Raw genomic sequence first — 18,036 nt, forward strand, 5'->3', positions numbered from 1 at the left:
GTCATCAGGCGAATGTTTGGGCATTATTTTTAATTTAAACAGCTTTTGACCAGCGTGTAGCTGAATAAACAAACAGCAAAATTTAAACATAAAAGTGCTGACAATTTAATTCCAAATATATTAGAATTATTAGCTGTATCCATATTTATACTTTATTGCGTTTAGAATTAAAATTGCCAAGTTCAGCTAAACTTCAATATACGTTTTTTTTTATTTACCAAAGATTATTTTTACCGCTGAACTCACATGGAATTTGGAATTGTTTCGCTCTTTATTTATCTTGCTGGCCACGTCCAACAATAATCGTCAAACCCTAAAAAAGGGCAGAGAATAATCCTTTTATCTCTGCTGGTGCAAGGCTTTTTCATCTTATTAGTAAATTCCCAGTCGGCATTTTTTTTTATTTATTTGACCCCAACCCAGAGGGACAATACAAGTCTGATTTTATTTGTGAAATTAACTCTTATTGTTGTCGTTTTCCAATGGTAATTATTTCCGATAAGAATATAGGAGGAATATATATTTTTTGTACGAAGTCACGAACCTAATTTAAAATAATTATATACTTTAATTTAAACATAAACTACTGTACCTCTTGCATACCGAATTAACAATACCATTAAACAATTTCAAAAACTGTTTAAAGCTATAAAAAGTAAAAAATATATTTATGGCAAAAGTTTACGAAAGTTAAGTGGCCTTTAAGTAAACCTTCTCAACGATTCTAAAAAAAAATAATCCTGAATATTTTCGTGCTCTTTTAATTGGTTTTTTTATTAACACTCCAGAGTGTCCCAAGTTTAAGGGTGATAACCATATAAGATTAGAGTAAAGCAAAATTGTGTAATTTGATATTTAGTATATTGCTGTTTAGAAATATAAAAAATCTGATTATTTTCGAAAATATTAAAAAGAAAACAGGAATTAAAGACCGGTTTTTAACTTTTTTATTAATAGTTAAAGTAATTATATTTAAATGGATTAAGGGATTATCAATAACTTATAATTAATAATTTTATATTGGTATCATATTAAATAGTATTTCTTTTCTTGTAGAAATTTTTATTTTTTTTTATGTTTACTTTTCTTGTTTCTTAGATTTTATTATATTTTTAAGACCCATGGGATAATTTTAAAATGCTCGCTATTTTTATTGTTTTAGCTTACATAGATCAACAATTTTAGAATAAAACTATTGTCAAAGTAATCAAGTACGTAAAATAAAGTAATACAATAAAGAAACCTTACTAGACTAAATTGGGGTATAAATGGGACCGACGAACAAGATTAAGTTCTAAGAACTAGAGCCTATAAGCTAAACTACTAAACTAAACGTATTAGAATCCTAAATAAACTATTCTATAAATTGTCACCAAAACTGTACAAAAACTATAAAAATTATTATTGTTTTCACATTTTTATCATAATGTACATATGTCGATATGCCCAGTGTTCGTATATGTGCAATAAATTTTTTAATATTGTCTAAAATAACGTTGGGAAAAATAAAACAAAATTAATATTTCATTTTTTTAGCTATAAAAATATTTCAATTTTTTAATAATTTTAAAGGGTAAATAAAATATTCATTCAATTACACTACTTCGTCACAATTTACCTAAACTTGTAGCATTTATGGTTTCTAGGATCTCAATGGTCACTCTCAAATTTTGGATACCTGTATACTAACTCGTAAACATCAAAGAGAGTAGATAATGTACTTTTATAATAAAATTAGGAAAAAATAGGAAGTTTTGGATAAGAAGCAATTCAAAAAGACCTTAGTAGCTGCTTATTTAAATATCACATTAATATACTTAAACAATTTATAGTGAGCAAATGATAAACAAATTGATGATCTTAGTAAAATGAACGATTTTTACTACAAAAGCAAACTTAATCTAGGTCAGAATATAGTTGTGTCACTATTTTGGTAATAGTAAATATATTTAACATATTATAATGTAAACCAAATATGTTTAGTAATTAAATGATACTTTAATGTTTTTTTCCTAAACCTGCAGGAGATGTGTAAGATAAGTAAAATTTAATTTAAATTTGTGAAACTAATGCATTGAGAATTAAAACTAGTAGAGTATTGTTTGTCAACATCTTCCTGTTATCTAGATATCTGCGTTTCATTTGTCTTTTAAACATTAAAGTTATTTCAGCTATGATGACCTAAAGGCTTTGCATTAAATTTCACATTATAATTTACCAAGAATTAATTAGGAAATAATGAACTTTTGCTGTTAAAATAGACTTTATATATTTAAAAATTGATTGGCTTATATTAGACATTTAGCTTAAATAAAAGAAAGTTACGTAACTTAACCACACATTATTTTCCGTTCCACCCACCTTTTTTTTTCTAAATTAAGTTTTTTAAGAGCTATAGAAGATTTACTAATAAAAGGGATAGGGATCGAAAATGCAATGCCAAATTTTTGCATTGCATTTTCGATCTTTTAAGCTAAATAAATGAAAATTTTTATTGGGGTTTATTAAGTAAAAAATGTTTTATTAGATTTAGTTATTTTCTGTTTCTTGCGATTTAACTAGAAATTGTCTTAGTTCTCTTATTTTAAATTAAATACTCGGTATAATTCCATATTAATTATATCTAATAATACCTAATCTTTGACACATAATGCTAAAAGATCTATATCTTTTACTTTTAAAATAAGGCCATGAATTATGTTAAATGTTAAATTCATGTCAAGTTATAAAATCATGAGAAAATTATTCTGATATTGGTTTCTTATATACTTTACATCGATATTCAAAATAAGTATAAAACTAATGATGTGGCGCATAACCATTATTTTCAAATAGCACTATAATGGAAATAATCCTTTTTTATATGTAAATTTTTCAGAACTAAGTAGCACTTGTTTCCATTAATATCTTATTTAAAACTAAAATGTCATAATACTGTACTGTCAATTGAAGAAAAATATTCCACGCAGTTTAGCCCTGTATTCAAAAAGTCTAGTAACGTTTAGTTTGGTAGTATCAAATATTATAAATTATAGGTATTTAATTAAACATATATTTACTATTAATTTTTTGTAGTTTAAATTCTATTTTCTTATATTATTATCTTTGACATAAGCTTTTAACTAACAGCAGCATATAACTAGAAGCCTAAAAGCTTTAAATATCTTAGATTTCAAGTGAAATGAACATACCCTTCTCAAAAGGTCAGCCATAAGGGTCCTTTGATTATATAATTGAAATTAGAAATCTCTAGAGATATTTAACCTATATTAGATGTGATACGACGTGGTTAGGAAAATTAATTTCCAAATTTCTGGCTAAAATAATAGAGAGATAAATAACAAGTGTGATTTATATTATGCTATATAAAAGCTAACACAAAATATTAAAAATGCGATGAGTCAAGCGACTTAGTTTGAATAACTTTAATATTTACTTATATATTCAATTATTTTCAGGACAAAAATATAAGAGGCAATTTTTGTCTTTAATTAAATATGTTTTGAGGTGCTAATTTATTTTAGATCCAACATATTTATATAATAAATATAATAACTACATCAGGCATAATAACTACCTTATTCTAAGCAGATAATGCGGTAATTAAATGATAATGCAGTTGCAACTTCTCTAGTTAGAAAGAAGAATAATGAAAAAAGCACTAGATCCATTTAAGTTATGCTATAGTATTAATAAAAATTCATAGTTTTCATAAATATTCAAATATTTATGCCGTAAATTCCAAAATATTCTGAAACATTTCACAATATATGCGATGAAGGAAGAGATAAGGCAAATGCTGAATAAAAACAAACTTATATATTTTTTCTGTAATGCTTTTCAATATTGTTTTCCATATTTACCTAAAATTTCATAAAAGATTATAATACTTTTTATATATAGTAAGTCAAATAACGAAAAAAAATAAATAAATTTTAAGGAGATTTAGGCAGAAATAGTAAATCCAAATAAGTTAAAGATAAATAAAATTTAAATAAGTCAAAATGTGTATAATGTCAGGCACGTAACTCATCTCAAATACCCTAATAAATTAAATAACATTTTCATTGTTACAAAGAATTTAGTCCCTTTAAAGTTAACAAGTAACTTTAAAGGGTTAATTAGAGCAAAAACAAGGGGAAAATTGATTAATACTTGAGAAATCTCCTTGTAAGCAAAAACATGATTAGCCTTAACAAGCAGCTTGGACAACATCTAGAACGAAAATAAAGTAATTGTTTCTAAAGAAAATGTAATATTTACAAGTAAAGTTTCATTTTATGTAAAGAAAATCTCAAAGTAAACACAAATGAAAAGCGTACTTATAATAAACAAGTAATCTTTAGAGGTTTAATTAATTTTCGTATCTTCCAAACTAAAAAGTACCCAAACTTTATGGCGCGTTAGGCAGACCTTTGAAAAGGCAAAAAGTTTTTAACGAAGAAATTATCGGGGACCTCTTTCTGCTTAGGGTAATAACAAATTTATATTAATTATTACCAAGTGAATAAACACAAGAAAATATCCTGACAATAACTTAAAATTATCGTTTTAATATTGAGAATTTAAACCAGTCTAAAGGGAAGATAAATCACTACATTATGCAAGAATAGGCGTTTCTACTCTAAAAGTCTACAAAAAAACCAACAAGAGCTATTAAATTCCAATCAGTGTACAAGTTTGGGCTTAAGGTCCTAAGCAAATAGCATTACTGTAACAAGCAAAAACACGAGTCCGCAAACAGCAACAAAAAGTAGCTTGGGTCTTGCGATGCGGTTTAAATGTTTACATTGGTAAAAAAAGATCAGTTTTAAATTGGTTTTATATCTAACATTTTCTAATTAATATTGTATAATTTTTTCTTTTAAATTGGTGCATTTGTTATTCTAAATTTGTCTATTGTTTTCAAAATATCTTGTCATTAGTCTTGTTATGAGTAGAGCAATTTGTAATATTGCTTAATAAGTTATCAGAAAATTTTACGTCATTAAAATCACTATACAATATTTGGCCAAAAGTCAATCTGTCCAAAAGTTATAACTTATATATGCGATAAATAACTTCTATATTATGTTTATAAATGGAATTAAGAGCAAAGCAATGTTTGTATTTAGTGTGGCATTTTTAGTTTTTGATTTAGATCTTTAAACAAGGGATAGTTATAGTGTGTGTAATAATTTTTTTTTAAATCTGCGCTTACAATCAAACAATCATTAAAGAATAGGTTATTTGTTAGACACATTAATTCATCTATTATTTGGTTACTAAATGCATTTGGCTTCAAAATGGTTTGTACATTAAATGTGTTACAGGATGAATGGTTCATAATAAGCAGATTGATCGTCCAGCGTAACAATTCATTTTTGCTCACATTTATCATATAACTTACCTTTATTTCTCGCAACATATAATTCCTTATATAACGTTCCTTAAAGCACACATTAATTTTTTATTCTTTACATGCACTCCAATAACATAGAAATGAATTTTCGTATTTTTCTAGGCAACTAAGGTGATTTTGATATTATATTTGGAAGACTGACAAAACAAAACAAAAACATTACTTATAAGAAAAGAAAAAAAAACTTAACTGCTCGAAAGAAACAATAAGAAAAACATTTTTGCTACGATTTTGTCCTTTTACTAATACTAATTAATAAAGATTCTCACGGCACATTCACCATTTTGTCAAGATTTAGTTAAGTCAATTCAAGTGAAGTTTGGATATATTATCTGATGCATTATAAATAATTAGTTTTTTTAGTATTTCAAGCAGCAAGATTGGTCTTAAAGAAATGGAGTTGCATACATATTTATTCCCATTTAATGGGGAAATTAAATTTTTTTTTTAAATTCTTTTAAGAATTTTTAAGAAATCTTTTAAAAGATTTTTTTGAGATACCCTTATACTATATGAGTATACTTACTTTTTTCTTGGCCATCTATACATTTATCGGCACCAAAAATAGGCAGTTAACATATTATATACAATATCACATAAATTGGTAGTTTGCTAAAAAAAACCTTAAATCTTCCCCGGGCCTATTCTGAATATTCTGAATTGGATTTAAATGGAATGCTGACCACTCCAAGACAAGAATTTTATTAATCCAGTTAATTAATTTATTTATAATTTACATTTAGCACAAGCATTTTTCAACAGCAAAATAGTAAAAAAACAAAAAAAATTATGACATACAGTTTTGAGTTATAGTATTATACATTTTTTATTTAAATACAGTTTTTAGTAAGCCCAATATTTATGTAAATAAACGGATGACAGCTACAAAATGTTAACTGCTTTGTTTTTCGGCCGGCGAGTGTCTGCTTCTCAACTATTTTATTTTTGATCTAATTAAACTGAATCACATGGTTTTATCTACTTCAATGTTTTATCTATTCTCCAGAATTATTATAAAATAAATACGTGCAATGTAATAATGTAATGCAATTACTATTTAAATTAAGATAATATCGATAAATGGCGGTATTCATATTGGAACTATCGCGGTGCTTTTATAACCTCACTTCACCACAGTCTTTATTATATGTACAGATCCTGTTTTCGTTCGTTACTTATAGGAAACCGCATAGAGGCGAAATTTTGCAACGTCGCGCGTGTACGAGGACGGGATTAGTAAACATCTGACTTTCGTGGGAGTTGCGTCGTTTGGCGACAAAATGTCCCAAAATATTACGCGAAAATCCAGGCATTTTTAAAATATTTATTCTAATGCGGGTTTTACAAACATGACAATGTGTAAAACCCGCATAGAATTGTAATCTTAAAATGTTTAATATGCTGTGTTTTGCATAATGAAAATTAAAGCGTTATTTTAATAAAAAATAAAATATCAACTCTGATAAAAATATAATAAAAAATCAGAAATAAAACTCTAATAAACAAACTTAACAACATATCATTTTTTAAAAAATATTCGTTTTCATTTGCCTTTTCCATCATGGTTTCACAAAATTCCATTCTTCGCCACTGGTCATCAGGAAATATTTCCTGAGTTTTTGAATACTTAAAATATTTGTACCCATATTTTTTCCAGATACGAGCAACAGTTTTATTGCTCATTCCCAGTTCCTCTCCAACACTTCTAGTGGACCGTATCGACTTAAGTTCTAGGGTACTGCAAACCATTTCTTTCCGCCGTTCTAAATCCTGGACCACTTCAACAGGTGGTTCTTGACGTTTTGTGTGGCATTTTTTACAATCTTGAAGACAAAAAGATGTCTCAAAATTTGTAACCACATTTAAAACCGTTTTTGCACATGGAATCGGTCTATTCTCAAATGTCACTGAAAAAAAATCTCTACATTGTACTGCCGAATTGCCTCCATAAAACCATTTAATTAGTTGAACTCTTTCGGAAGGGGTATAAGCAGCCATAGTGAAAATAACGCTCAAAAATTATTAATGCAACGTGCGATAACACAGGAAAGTGAGATCTGCTGACTCCCGGTTCAAAATTCCGCCGCCTGCAAGCCGCAACCAAGCGGTGTTGCCATTATTTAGGGTAATACGTAGCTCACGATAACACGATCATATGTAAATATTTATAATAAACATACACGCTTAGAAAATAAGTTTAGTATCAATGTAAGATGTAATATGTAAAGGGTTGGTGGTAATCTTTATCTTTTTGTGCAAAAATTAAACGTATGAGTTTTTATTCACTTTATTTTAGGTCCCAATGCAGAAAATTTAAAAAAATACAGTTACTGAGGTGTATTTGTATAGTATTTGTATCAATTAGTTTAAATTTACTGCATATATTGAATAATTAAAAAAGTATAAATTTTAAGAGTACTTAAAGCAGAAGATCGCAGATGGTACTACGGCTATCATTACCAAGAGTATGGAGCTTGCAATACTTATAATATATACTAAAATTATACTTTGGCCGTAGGTTTCACGATATATGCATAAAAATGTGAACATTCATACAGGCCACGACTGTACCAAAAATACGATAAAAGAATAAATTTGTTTTTCATTGATGGGATAATATTATAAAAAATAAAAAATATAATACACGTAAAAAAATAATAATGAAATTGCTTATACTAATAATTGAATTTGTATAATATGTTTACTTACCAGACAATATAGATAAACCAGTATTAAGCTAATATCAAAAGTGACCTAAAAATTTATTTATTTAAAAAAGTTCAATAGCGATTAAAATTTTATTGAATAGACTAAAAATAAAATAAAAATTTGTTCTTAATTATAATGGAAATAACCACAAGGCATCATGATATATGGGTATATAATACTGTAATTTTTTAGTAAAATTAATTACTTTAATTTGAATGTAAAAAAAAATCATAGCAATTTCATCATCATAATTAAATTATGCACTAATAATAAATAATTTGGCTTGGATAGTTGAAAATCTATAGGAAAACATAATTACTGTATTTTTAATCTTTTAATTAGTTTATTCTTTACACGTAAAAATAAGTATGTATTTAACCTTATAGTTAAGATAATGTACCAAGCATACGTTACAAAACTTTATTTTAGACCATAATACAAGAAGAACTATTTATTATTAATTTAGTTTTTAACATTATTCTACAGATTTAATAAAAGCAATTCCTAGTATCTGTCAGTCACCACATTATTTAGTAAACCCACAACTTCTTAATTTTCTTTGTGGCATCGGTTCGCGTTGGTTTTTTTCTGTGCTAAATAACTGTGTGATTTGTCAAACGTCAACGCGTTCCCTAAAAAATTAATTCCGGCTTAGGAAAAGTTCTATACTGGTGCTACTTTGCCTTGACCAAGCTAACTTTTTTATGCTAAAAAGGGGAAGAGTTTGTTTTTATATTATCAATTTAAAAATGTTTTTAATATATAATCACTTAAAATTATATAGCTTTTACGAGCAATGATATTGATTACAGCCAGTTTCGATTAAAATGTCTTATAACAAAAAAATGCAAACGAACTTTTAATTACGCCAAACTAAGCGCTTTTATCCGGGCGTGCGAAAAACTAAGAGTTGAAACGCTTTTCGAATAACCAATGGCCGAAAAACTCTGGCTTTATCGTTTATTTTCCTTCCAGACCACGTCTGGGTATAGTCGTCGAATTCGCTAGAAAAAAGAAGTATATGTTTTTGTATTCTCGGATGCAACGCTTTGGTTTTACATTCTTTTTATTTTGAGTTTTATAGTTTTTTTTACTGACTTTTTATTTAAATTAGGAGAATCATGTTAGAATTTTTCTTATTTATATCCATTCTCCTTATCTATATCTTATTTAGGATCGTTGTCTTAAACTCGTTTTTGGAGCTAATTTAAAAAAAAAAAAATTTAATTCGTTCTTAAAACATAAAAATGTAAACTATTTAGTTTTTATATATATTTTTTATAAGAATATATAGTAATATACCTCTTAGCATAATAGCATAGCACAAATTTAATTTGATCGCATTAATTTCATATTAACATTAATAGATTTAATATTTTAAGAGGGCGTCACTTTAAACTTTTAAAACTTGCAGTACAAGATATATTTGATAATTTTTATGAAAATATCAAAAACGTACAAAAATAAACACAACAAAATTAAACATACTGACTATTGAATTCTTGCACAGCGGCTAATATTTTCCCAGCAAAGTTTTCATTATTTTCCGTAACTTGAGCTTTTGCCTTTTCTTTAAATCTGCATGTACTGATTCAGTTGATTGAATACTACAAAATCCAAGGCCTCATTGTTTTTTATTTTAAAAATACGAAACCTCTTATATTACAGCATACACCTTTAGAATAACACTAATTTCTAAATCTAAGAAACTTTTTAATGCATTTGTCGTATTTAGAATTAAGTTCAAGTCAAAAACGCGAATTAATATACATTACTAATCTTGGAAACACTGCATGTATTTTAAACAGCTTACTTGTTGGTTTGACCATAAAAGATCAACTTTATCTAAGATTGTTTTACAAACATTTCCAGCAAAAGATGGACTACCAATATAAACATTTGAGAAACGTTGCATATTTGGTCCACTCTAGACTTTTATTTTCTAAATGAGTTAACATATTCTTACATACATGATTTACTACGCTGATCATTAAACTTAATTCAAGAGAAGGCCTGGTTTTTATAACTGTTTTATCTTTTTCTGAAGAACAAGTTTGTTCAGGCTTTAAAAGTTTCTAAAAATCTTTTTGATAGTACAATATACCCCGCATAAGTTAACACTACTGTATTTAACTTAAAAGAATTAGTATTGATCTTTTGTTCATATTTTTTAGTAAGAAAATGAGGTCTGGTCGTTAATTTTCCAAACACCGTGTATTCACGACACATTTATTTACAATACTTAAAATGATTAATAACAAATAGTCAATATTCCCCAAAAGTTAGACACAATATAAAACACTGAACTTTTTAAAAAATCATCAAAGTTTATATTTTACTTTTAATAGAAATGGTTACGAAAAGGCTATATTTAATAAAACCCTTTTAAAAACTTTTGATTAATGACAAGCCGTTGACGGCTTTCAAATTTCGAAACTCTAAGCCAAGTGACTATACTAATTAATATCAAAAGGCTATTTCCCTTATTAGTCTTATTCAAGTATCCATCTTAGCCCCTCTTAGAAAGCAAAGTGGCTGACAGGCACTATACACAACAAATTCCCTGTGTTTTGAGTAGCGACCGCAAGTCTTTGTCTTGAAAGTTATTTCAAAATGAACAAGGCCCGCTCCTAGGAGGAGTATTAATGGCAGAAAGGGGCTGTTGGATTGTTTTGCCATAATTAGTATTTTAAGGATGTCGTAGAAATGATATACAATGGCTCTTTTATCTCTAAGAAAACGACGGTTTGTAAAAAGGAAATTTATGCATAAATCTGAGCTACCGAAGTACTTTTTAAAAAAATGTCTTGTTTTATGTATGGAAAAATGAAGAACTTTTTTTATGTCTTAAAAATTACACCTGCATAAATCCAATTTAAATTATAACAAATTACTCTTATTGTTTCAGGTTTATCGCTCGGTTGTGGGCTCATAACATTTGTCTCTGGACTATCGCAAACTATGGCAGAGATTTACGAATACTACACAGATGAATCAAGCGGACCTGATTATGATTATAGATACGGCTGGTGCTTCTTTACTGCAGGAATCGCTTTGGTGCTCACCTACGTTGGTTCGGCTCTCTCGTTTGTTGGATACTTAAATCGATACACGTCTATCGACGATATGGTAAGTTAATTAAATGACACACCTGAGAGGGTTTTTTTTATTTAATACAATGATGCCGTCATGTAAAAAACTTTGGATAATTTGATGCCTATGATTGTCTTTTATAAATAATAGACAAAACAAATAAACGTTTCTTTTGGAAAAGTTAGTGTATGATTTGGGTTTTTATTTGATAAGTATTTGAAATCTTTACTAAATTATGTAAACTGAAGCGAAACTTACTATCTATTTGTTGCTGAGTGTCACTTGCTTAGCAACATGGTATTCCCTATTCTATATCTTCTCGTCTTTTACCAACATACATGTATTTCGTTTTGTGCTCATTAATTTTAAGACCAATTACTTCCGCCTGCCTTTCAACTTTATTGAATAACTTCCTTGCCATTATTACAGTGTTTCCAATAACGTCAATGTAGTCGGCAAAAGTCAGAAGACCTTCATGGTCAACTCCGCCGGTCTTCAAACGAATCTGACAATATCTCACCTACTTTTACTCTTCTGGAGCCATTGACACAAATATTTGTTAATTTGATTTGCTTTTTTGAAATTCCTAGGTCTACCATTATATCTCATAGCTTTACTCTAAAAAAAAGGTAATCAATTATCCTATAAACAAAAGATTTTGATGTAGAACCCATAGCTTCTGAGAAAAAATTTATTAAATCCTTAAAGAAAAAACTAAAGAAGTAAGCAAAGTTAACTGAGTTAGTGGCTGAATGAGCATCGTTGAAGGAGAAGTATGATAATCGTGTGAAGTCAATTGCGCGGTTTCCAAGACCATGGTTTCCATAAGCTACATTTCGGATACTGACAATAAGAAAAAATGTTCAAAATAAGCTCTCAAAAAATAATTCTTCTAAAATAATTCTTCACAAAGTTATTCTACACCATGAGCAAATGCTATTTTAACAATATCTTTGCTGGATGAACTATCCATAAATACCGCTGACCAAAAGAGAAATAATAAACCTAATTAGATTTTCAGGACTTCTAATATTCTAGTGGTTTCTAAAAGAAAGGTTGTCATATATGGGGAATACAGTGCCAGAAATTGTTCTGGGGTTCTTGAAATTCTGGAGCCTACTGAGTTCATATTAGGATTAAATAATTTTCTTATTTGGCTACTTATTGTAGGAAGAGTGATACTTTTGTAAAATTAATTAATTTGTCTCTTATAAAGCTGTTATTCTCCCAACTGCTTAACTTACTGTCTGTTAAAAAAAAACTTTTGGACCTATTTGTTCTGGCAACTTTTTTGAATATAATAATATAAAAAAGTTTAACTTCAGTATTTTATCACAAAAAGGTTAATTTAACATGTCCAACTAAAACTTTTAGAGGTAAGATCAACAAAACAAAAATAGCAAATCAAAAGAGTTTATATAAAAATTAAAGAACGTTATAAGCTTAATGCTTTGGGTAGTAGGGAGCCTTTTCTTTTAGGGTTATATAAATGGAATTCAAATCAGGGTTAGTCAGATCCTTGTTATTAGGATATTTTTATTAAATAAAACAATTATTCCAGGCACACTATGTTCATAGCACTAGTCTGCTTCTATATCTTGACCTTACTCTTTTTTTTTCCACTTCTTCCTCATCGTCTGCTTTTTTCTTTATACAAGGGAAATTAGATCTTAATTAAGGCTCTTCAAAGCATCCAAAGTTCTTTGCTTTTTACGTCATTACTTCAGAATCCTATAAGAATTCCTGAAGAATTTCCTGATTATGAGTTATTATGATCACCGTCATTAGGACGTTACTACTGAATAAAATAATTATTCCAGGCGTATCACGCTCGTAGCATTAGTCTGCTTCTACATCATGTTCTTCGTTTTTTTTCTTCCACATCCTCTTTATCACCTGTTTCTTCTTATATATATGCAAAATTAGATACTATTTCAGTCTCTCTAATTCATCAAAGTTTTTTTGGTTTACACGTCATTACTTCGACTTTTTATGAATATTCTCAGATTTCTCAATTAAAATGCTCAAAGGATTAAGTTAGTATGATCACCATCTTTGGAACGTTCTTGCTGAATAAAACAACTATCCCAGGCTTACTAAGTTCCTAGAATTAGTCTCTTTCTACGTCATGTCCTTTGTTTTCTTTTTCCACTCTCTCTATATTTCCTATTTGCTCTTTTATACGAGAAAAACTAGACATGATTCAAGACTCTCCACAGCATCAAAGGTTCCTAAATCAAATATTCAAAGAATTGAGTTAGTATGGTCACTGTCATTAGGACTTTCCTGCCGAATAAAATAATTATTCCAGGCAAATTAACTTCGTAGCATTAGTCTTCTTCCAAGTCACGTCCTTCGTCTTCTTCATAGATTTCTATTTTGTAGTGTGATTTTTCATTGTGCTAGTAGTATAAGTAATTATATTGCTTAGTTTTTAACAAAATACTTGTGTAGTTTACAAATTATCAAAAATATTAAATATAATAACTGATACTGCCACTTTGTAAACAATTATCTTTATACATGAGTTTTGATAATATTATATCTAAGAGAATTGTGATTAAGTCAATCACTTGCTTTCTTTATTAAGAAATCTTAAAAACTTGTTGTGTTGTAGCAATAATAGGACAACTTATGTATATATTATATGTAATATCTTATGTTAATATCATAAGTATATATGATATTAACACTGCTAAGACTTATTCTTCTGCTAATTTCACAAATTTGATTGTCTCTTTTTGATCAAATTTAATGGCCCAGGTAGTAGACCAATACTTATTTTAAATTTTCATCGTTGACTATGTTTGTCGTGAACTTGGTCTTGCTGATATTCCGTCCAACTTCTTTTGATGCTAGTTCTAGTTTCTTAAGCATATTATTTGTTTTATTAGACTGCAATTCATGGCTTAGCTTGTCGCCATTGATGTTAATACGAAAGTTTTCAATCATAATATAAATATATGAATGTTTACTGAATATCTTCAAGGAGCAATGACAGCATTCGCGTTCTTGTAAATGGAAATTGTAATAAGAACGGTCAATTCTACAATCCGCAAAGGCTTGAAGAATAGGAGGACCAAATGGATCCAATGTATTAAAAGATTTTTTGTATTCCACAAAAAAAAAATGAGCACCAACGGTTTGTACTCTCCTAAGCATATTTCATTAAGAATTTTCAGTATGTGGATGAGCTAACCCTAGCCGTCCCAAAATAATAATATTTTTTTGGATCCCAGAACCGGGTCAAAATTGATCCTTTTTTTTTGTAAAAGTTTTATTTGAAAAAATACGGGAATCATAATATTAGATGTCTCTATATTTTGCTTTACGTTTATTACAAGAATAAACAACTAAAACTTTTTATTCTTAATACATATACCCAAAAAACTTACGAAAAAGAATAACAAACTAAATATTTACTTTTATTTGTCTAAAAAATCACATTAGTCCTTATTCTCCATCCTCGTCCTTTAATAGGAGCATACTACTGTTTTAGAAATTTTAATTTCTTAGTGTGTGGGACAAACAAATTTTTGTCACATTTTATTGAATATTTGTTGTCATTTCCCCGGCATTGAAAACATCTACTTCTTTTTGCGCCCGCGTGGGGATTATACTGCTTCTTGTTTACTGAAACTCCAGTAGTTTCAATAGCTTGACATGTAGCTGCGGAAAACCCTCTACCATCCTCATGATTTTTTTCTGCTCGCCGAACAATATTATCGGTCAACATGTTACCTAGGTTCTTCTAAAAAAGTTTCCTTCTTATTTTCAAGTTACCATTAGAACTTTTCCTCTAGTCTGGGTTTTTTTGTAATCCAGATGACAAAGGCATTATATGAAAAGACATCAAGCCAATTAAAAAATAAACGTAGAGGCCATCTTCTTGTGCATCTTTTGGAAGAGTACTCACGTACAATTTTATCCAAGCAATCGACGCCACTTTTCGTCTCATTATATGAGGTTATTATATCAAGTTTAAATTTCAAATCCTCCCCCCCCCCCCCCGCAATGATATGTTGGTGATGCATTGAAGAAAGCAGTACCACAAATTTTTTGGGTTTCGTAACGTAAGACACTAAAGTAAGATTTCGTGTGAAAAAAAACTGTAAAGAATGCGTTGCTCTTTCGCAAATATGCAGTAAGCACTTTGGCAGGTCTTTGTGAGTTTTGCGGACCGTCCCCACAGGAGATGTGAGATTCTGGGACAAAAGATCTTCTGCTAAAGTGATGTCAGTAAAAAAAAATTATCAGTACTTATATTTTGTCTACTACTATACCAGTGGCTTGCTAAAGTTTTAACAACATGAGGTCCTTGATTCTTTTCTACCATTCCATTTATTTTTCCTAAATACACTTCAAAATTGCAGCAATAAAAATTTTCAGCATCACAAAGGGCCCATACTTTTATACCATATTTGCCCGGTTTACTTGGTATGTAAACTTTAAATGAGCAACGACCCCGGAAAGTTACCGATTGCTCATCAATAGTTCCAAAAGTTGAAGGATTGTAAGATTTCCTGCAATTCTCAGCAAATATCTCAGTGATCTCACGAATCGGAGCAAGTTTATCCTCCTTTTTTCTCTCAGCCCTTGTAGATAGATCATCGAAACGAAGGTGACGTAAAATGTTAGTGAATCTATTTCTAGACATAGTAGCCTGATAAATAGGGCTGGTGAATGCATAGTTTGTAGTTGACCATAAACTACGTACACTTTCTCTTGATTCTCGAAATCTATCAGTAAGAATAAAGATTCCAAGGAAAGCGAGAAATTCTGTAGTGTCTACCTCAATCCATGATTCCATCTTGACTTCATGACTTTCATTATAGATGTTTATAAAGTCTTTAGCTTTTTTGTTTGTGTATTTTATAATAATCTCTAATAAATCATTAAAAAGAACAGATTAAAACAGTCAATGATAACCTTTATATCTTTGCTTTTGTCTGTGAGACCTTTATTTTATTACAAGATATTGCATGTTCTGGATTTTCCTGTCTTACGTGCAACAGTATACCAAGTGCGATTATCAACATCGTACGACTGTTTATTGCTCATTGTTTCGTCTTCTAATGAATCAGGTAAATGTATTTTTTCTTCTTCTAACTCTTGAAATGAAAGATTGCCGTCATGTATCTCAGGCTTTTCATTCGAGGTGTCCTCATCATCTGACAAATCACTAAATGCCTGTTCCAAAGGTATTTCGGTTTCGCACTCGTCATCTGAAGAATGCATCAACATTTCGTAGAGTTCCTTGTCGGATAAACCCTTAATTTTAGGCCACATGGCATTTTACTATTTATTACTGAAAAATTAAATAATTCTCTCACAGTAACGTTTGGCAGTAAACTGAACAACAAGGCAATAAATTGGAAATATACGCAACTTATCTTGTTTAGATCTTTAAAAAAGGGAGTTTTAGCATATATCTATTTAGAATTTTTAAGTTTTGGGTCATCAAGGACTCATATTCGGTACGACGAGGGATAATCATTGGTGCCATAGGTGTAACGGAATCCTGCCTGTTCGGTTTATTGATAAATAATTAATCGGACTAATAAATACTTAAAATTTTTAACAATAAACAATTTGTCAATATCTTGGATCTAACAAATTATCTTAATGGTCAATTTTATGAAGAATAAATAATATAATAATCAGATCATCTGCGAAATGCTGTTAATACTACTGGATCACTAAATCTCCTAAACTTTATTATTTTGCTTAAAAGTTTTTTCGTAAATTACAGTTACTTTGGTTAGATTTTAAAAAGTCTCTTAATAAGCTTTTAAATCACAAAAGAAAAATGTTCAATCTAAACCAAACGGATAAAAGCATTAAAAGGATTAAAGGTAAAATACAGTTTTATAAACTGGGCAATATTAGCGTCTGGACACCTTTTTCTTCAAGCAGTAAAGCGTTAAAAATGGCGACAAGATAAGGAAGCTCCGCTACGACTTCCAGGGGAACAATTGCCGGCTCCATGCAGGAAAGAGCCCTCATAGAAAACCCTTTAAGATATATGTTCTCGACGATTAGATTAGAAGATGGAGGAAATTTTCGGGGCGAGATTTTTCACCCCGAACAATATGAAGGATTAACCTGTCGGGTTTATTACATTGTCGCTCGATCTTTTTGTGAATCGCCGTGATTGATCACTTTCTCATTTTCGTTTGACAGCATAAAATCCAGGGCCTACATTTCTCGATTTTGTGAGGCAGGTTTTTTTCAGGATATTGGAAACTCAATGCTTTTAAAAGTTATACATCGAAATTAATGAAGAATGAAAATATAGAACATTTTTTAGCATAAATTTTGTATTTTTATTCATTAAATGCTACTTAAATCCTTCATAATTATTATAGTCTATCAATGTTCCAAGCCTAATTTACATATTTTTAATAGCTTTATCCAAATGTCTTGGCTCCTTTTTGTAATAATAGCTATTCCTTAATTAAATTTATTTTCTCTATACTTTTTAGTTATTTGTTTCGTCATTTTGAATTTTCGATTTTTTTTCCCATGGTATATCTGGTTAATTATATTTGGCCTCGTCTTCAGTAAATAAGATCACTGGTAGTACTCCCTGTTCCTGCTCCGAACCACACATTTCCAAGCTAAGCAAAAAAAATAAAAAATTTTGTTGCTCTCCGCTCCCGTCCCCGAATATCCCATAACCAAGTCACATTCTTTGTTTGTGTGCCGAACCGTATAAACGTTAATCGTTGGTGATGAAAATTGCTTATTCTACGTTTTTTTTTTATTTTTGTTATTCTTAACTTCTAAGTATCTAATATGCCTAAGCATCATGAAGTGCATAAGAGATTCGA

At 29.3% G+C, this 18,036-nt stretch overlaps 1 protein-coding gene across 1 annotated transcript in view; it reads left to right on the plus strand.

Moving 5' to 3' along the window:
* Positions 1-18,036, plus strand: part of LOC126739779 (uncharacterized) — a 177,869-nt gene that overhangs the window by 140,784 nt on the left and 19,049 nt on the right. The window contains exon 5 of the mRNA XM_050445592.1: positions 11,019-11,239. Within this exon, the coding sequence (XP_050301549.1) occupies positions 11,019-11,239 (221 nt within the window). The remainder of the gene's footprint in view (positions 1-11,018; positions 11,240-18,036) is intronic.

Source organism: Anthonomus grandis, chromosome 8 (genome assembly GCF_022605725.1).
Source record: "Anthonomus grandis grandis chromosome 8, icAntGran1.3, whole genome shotgun sequence".
Lineage (NCBI taxonomy): Eukaryota > Metazoa > Arthropoda > Insecta > Coleoptera > Curculionidae > Anthonomus > Anthonomus grandis.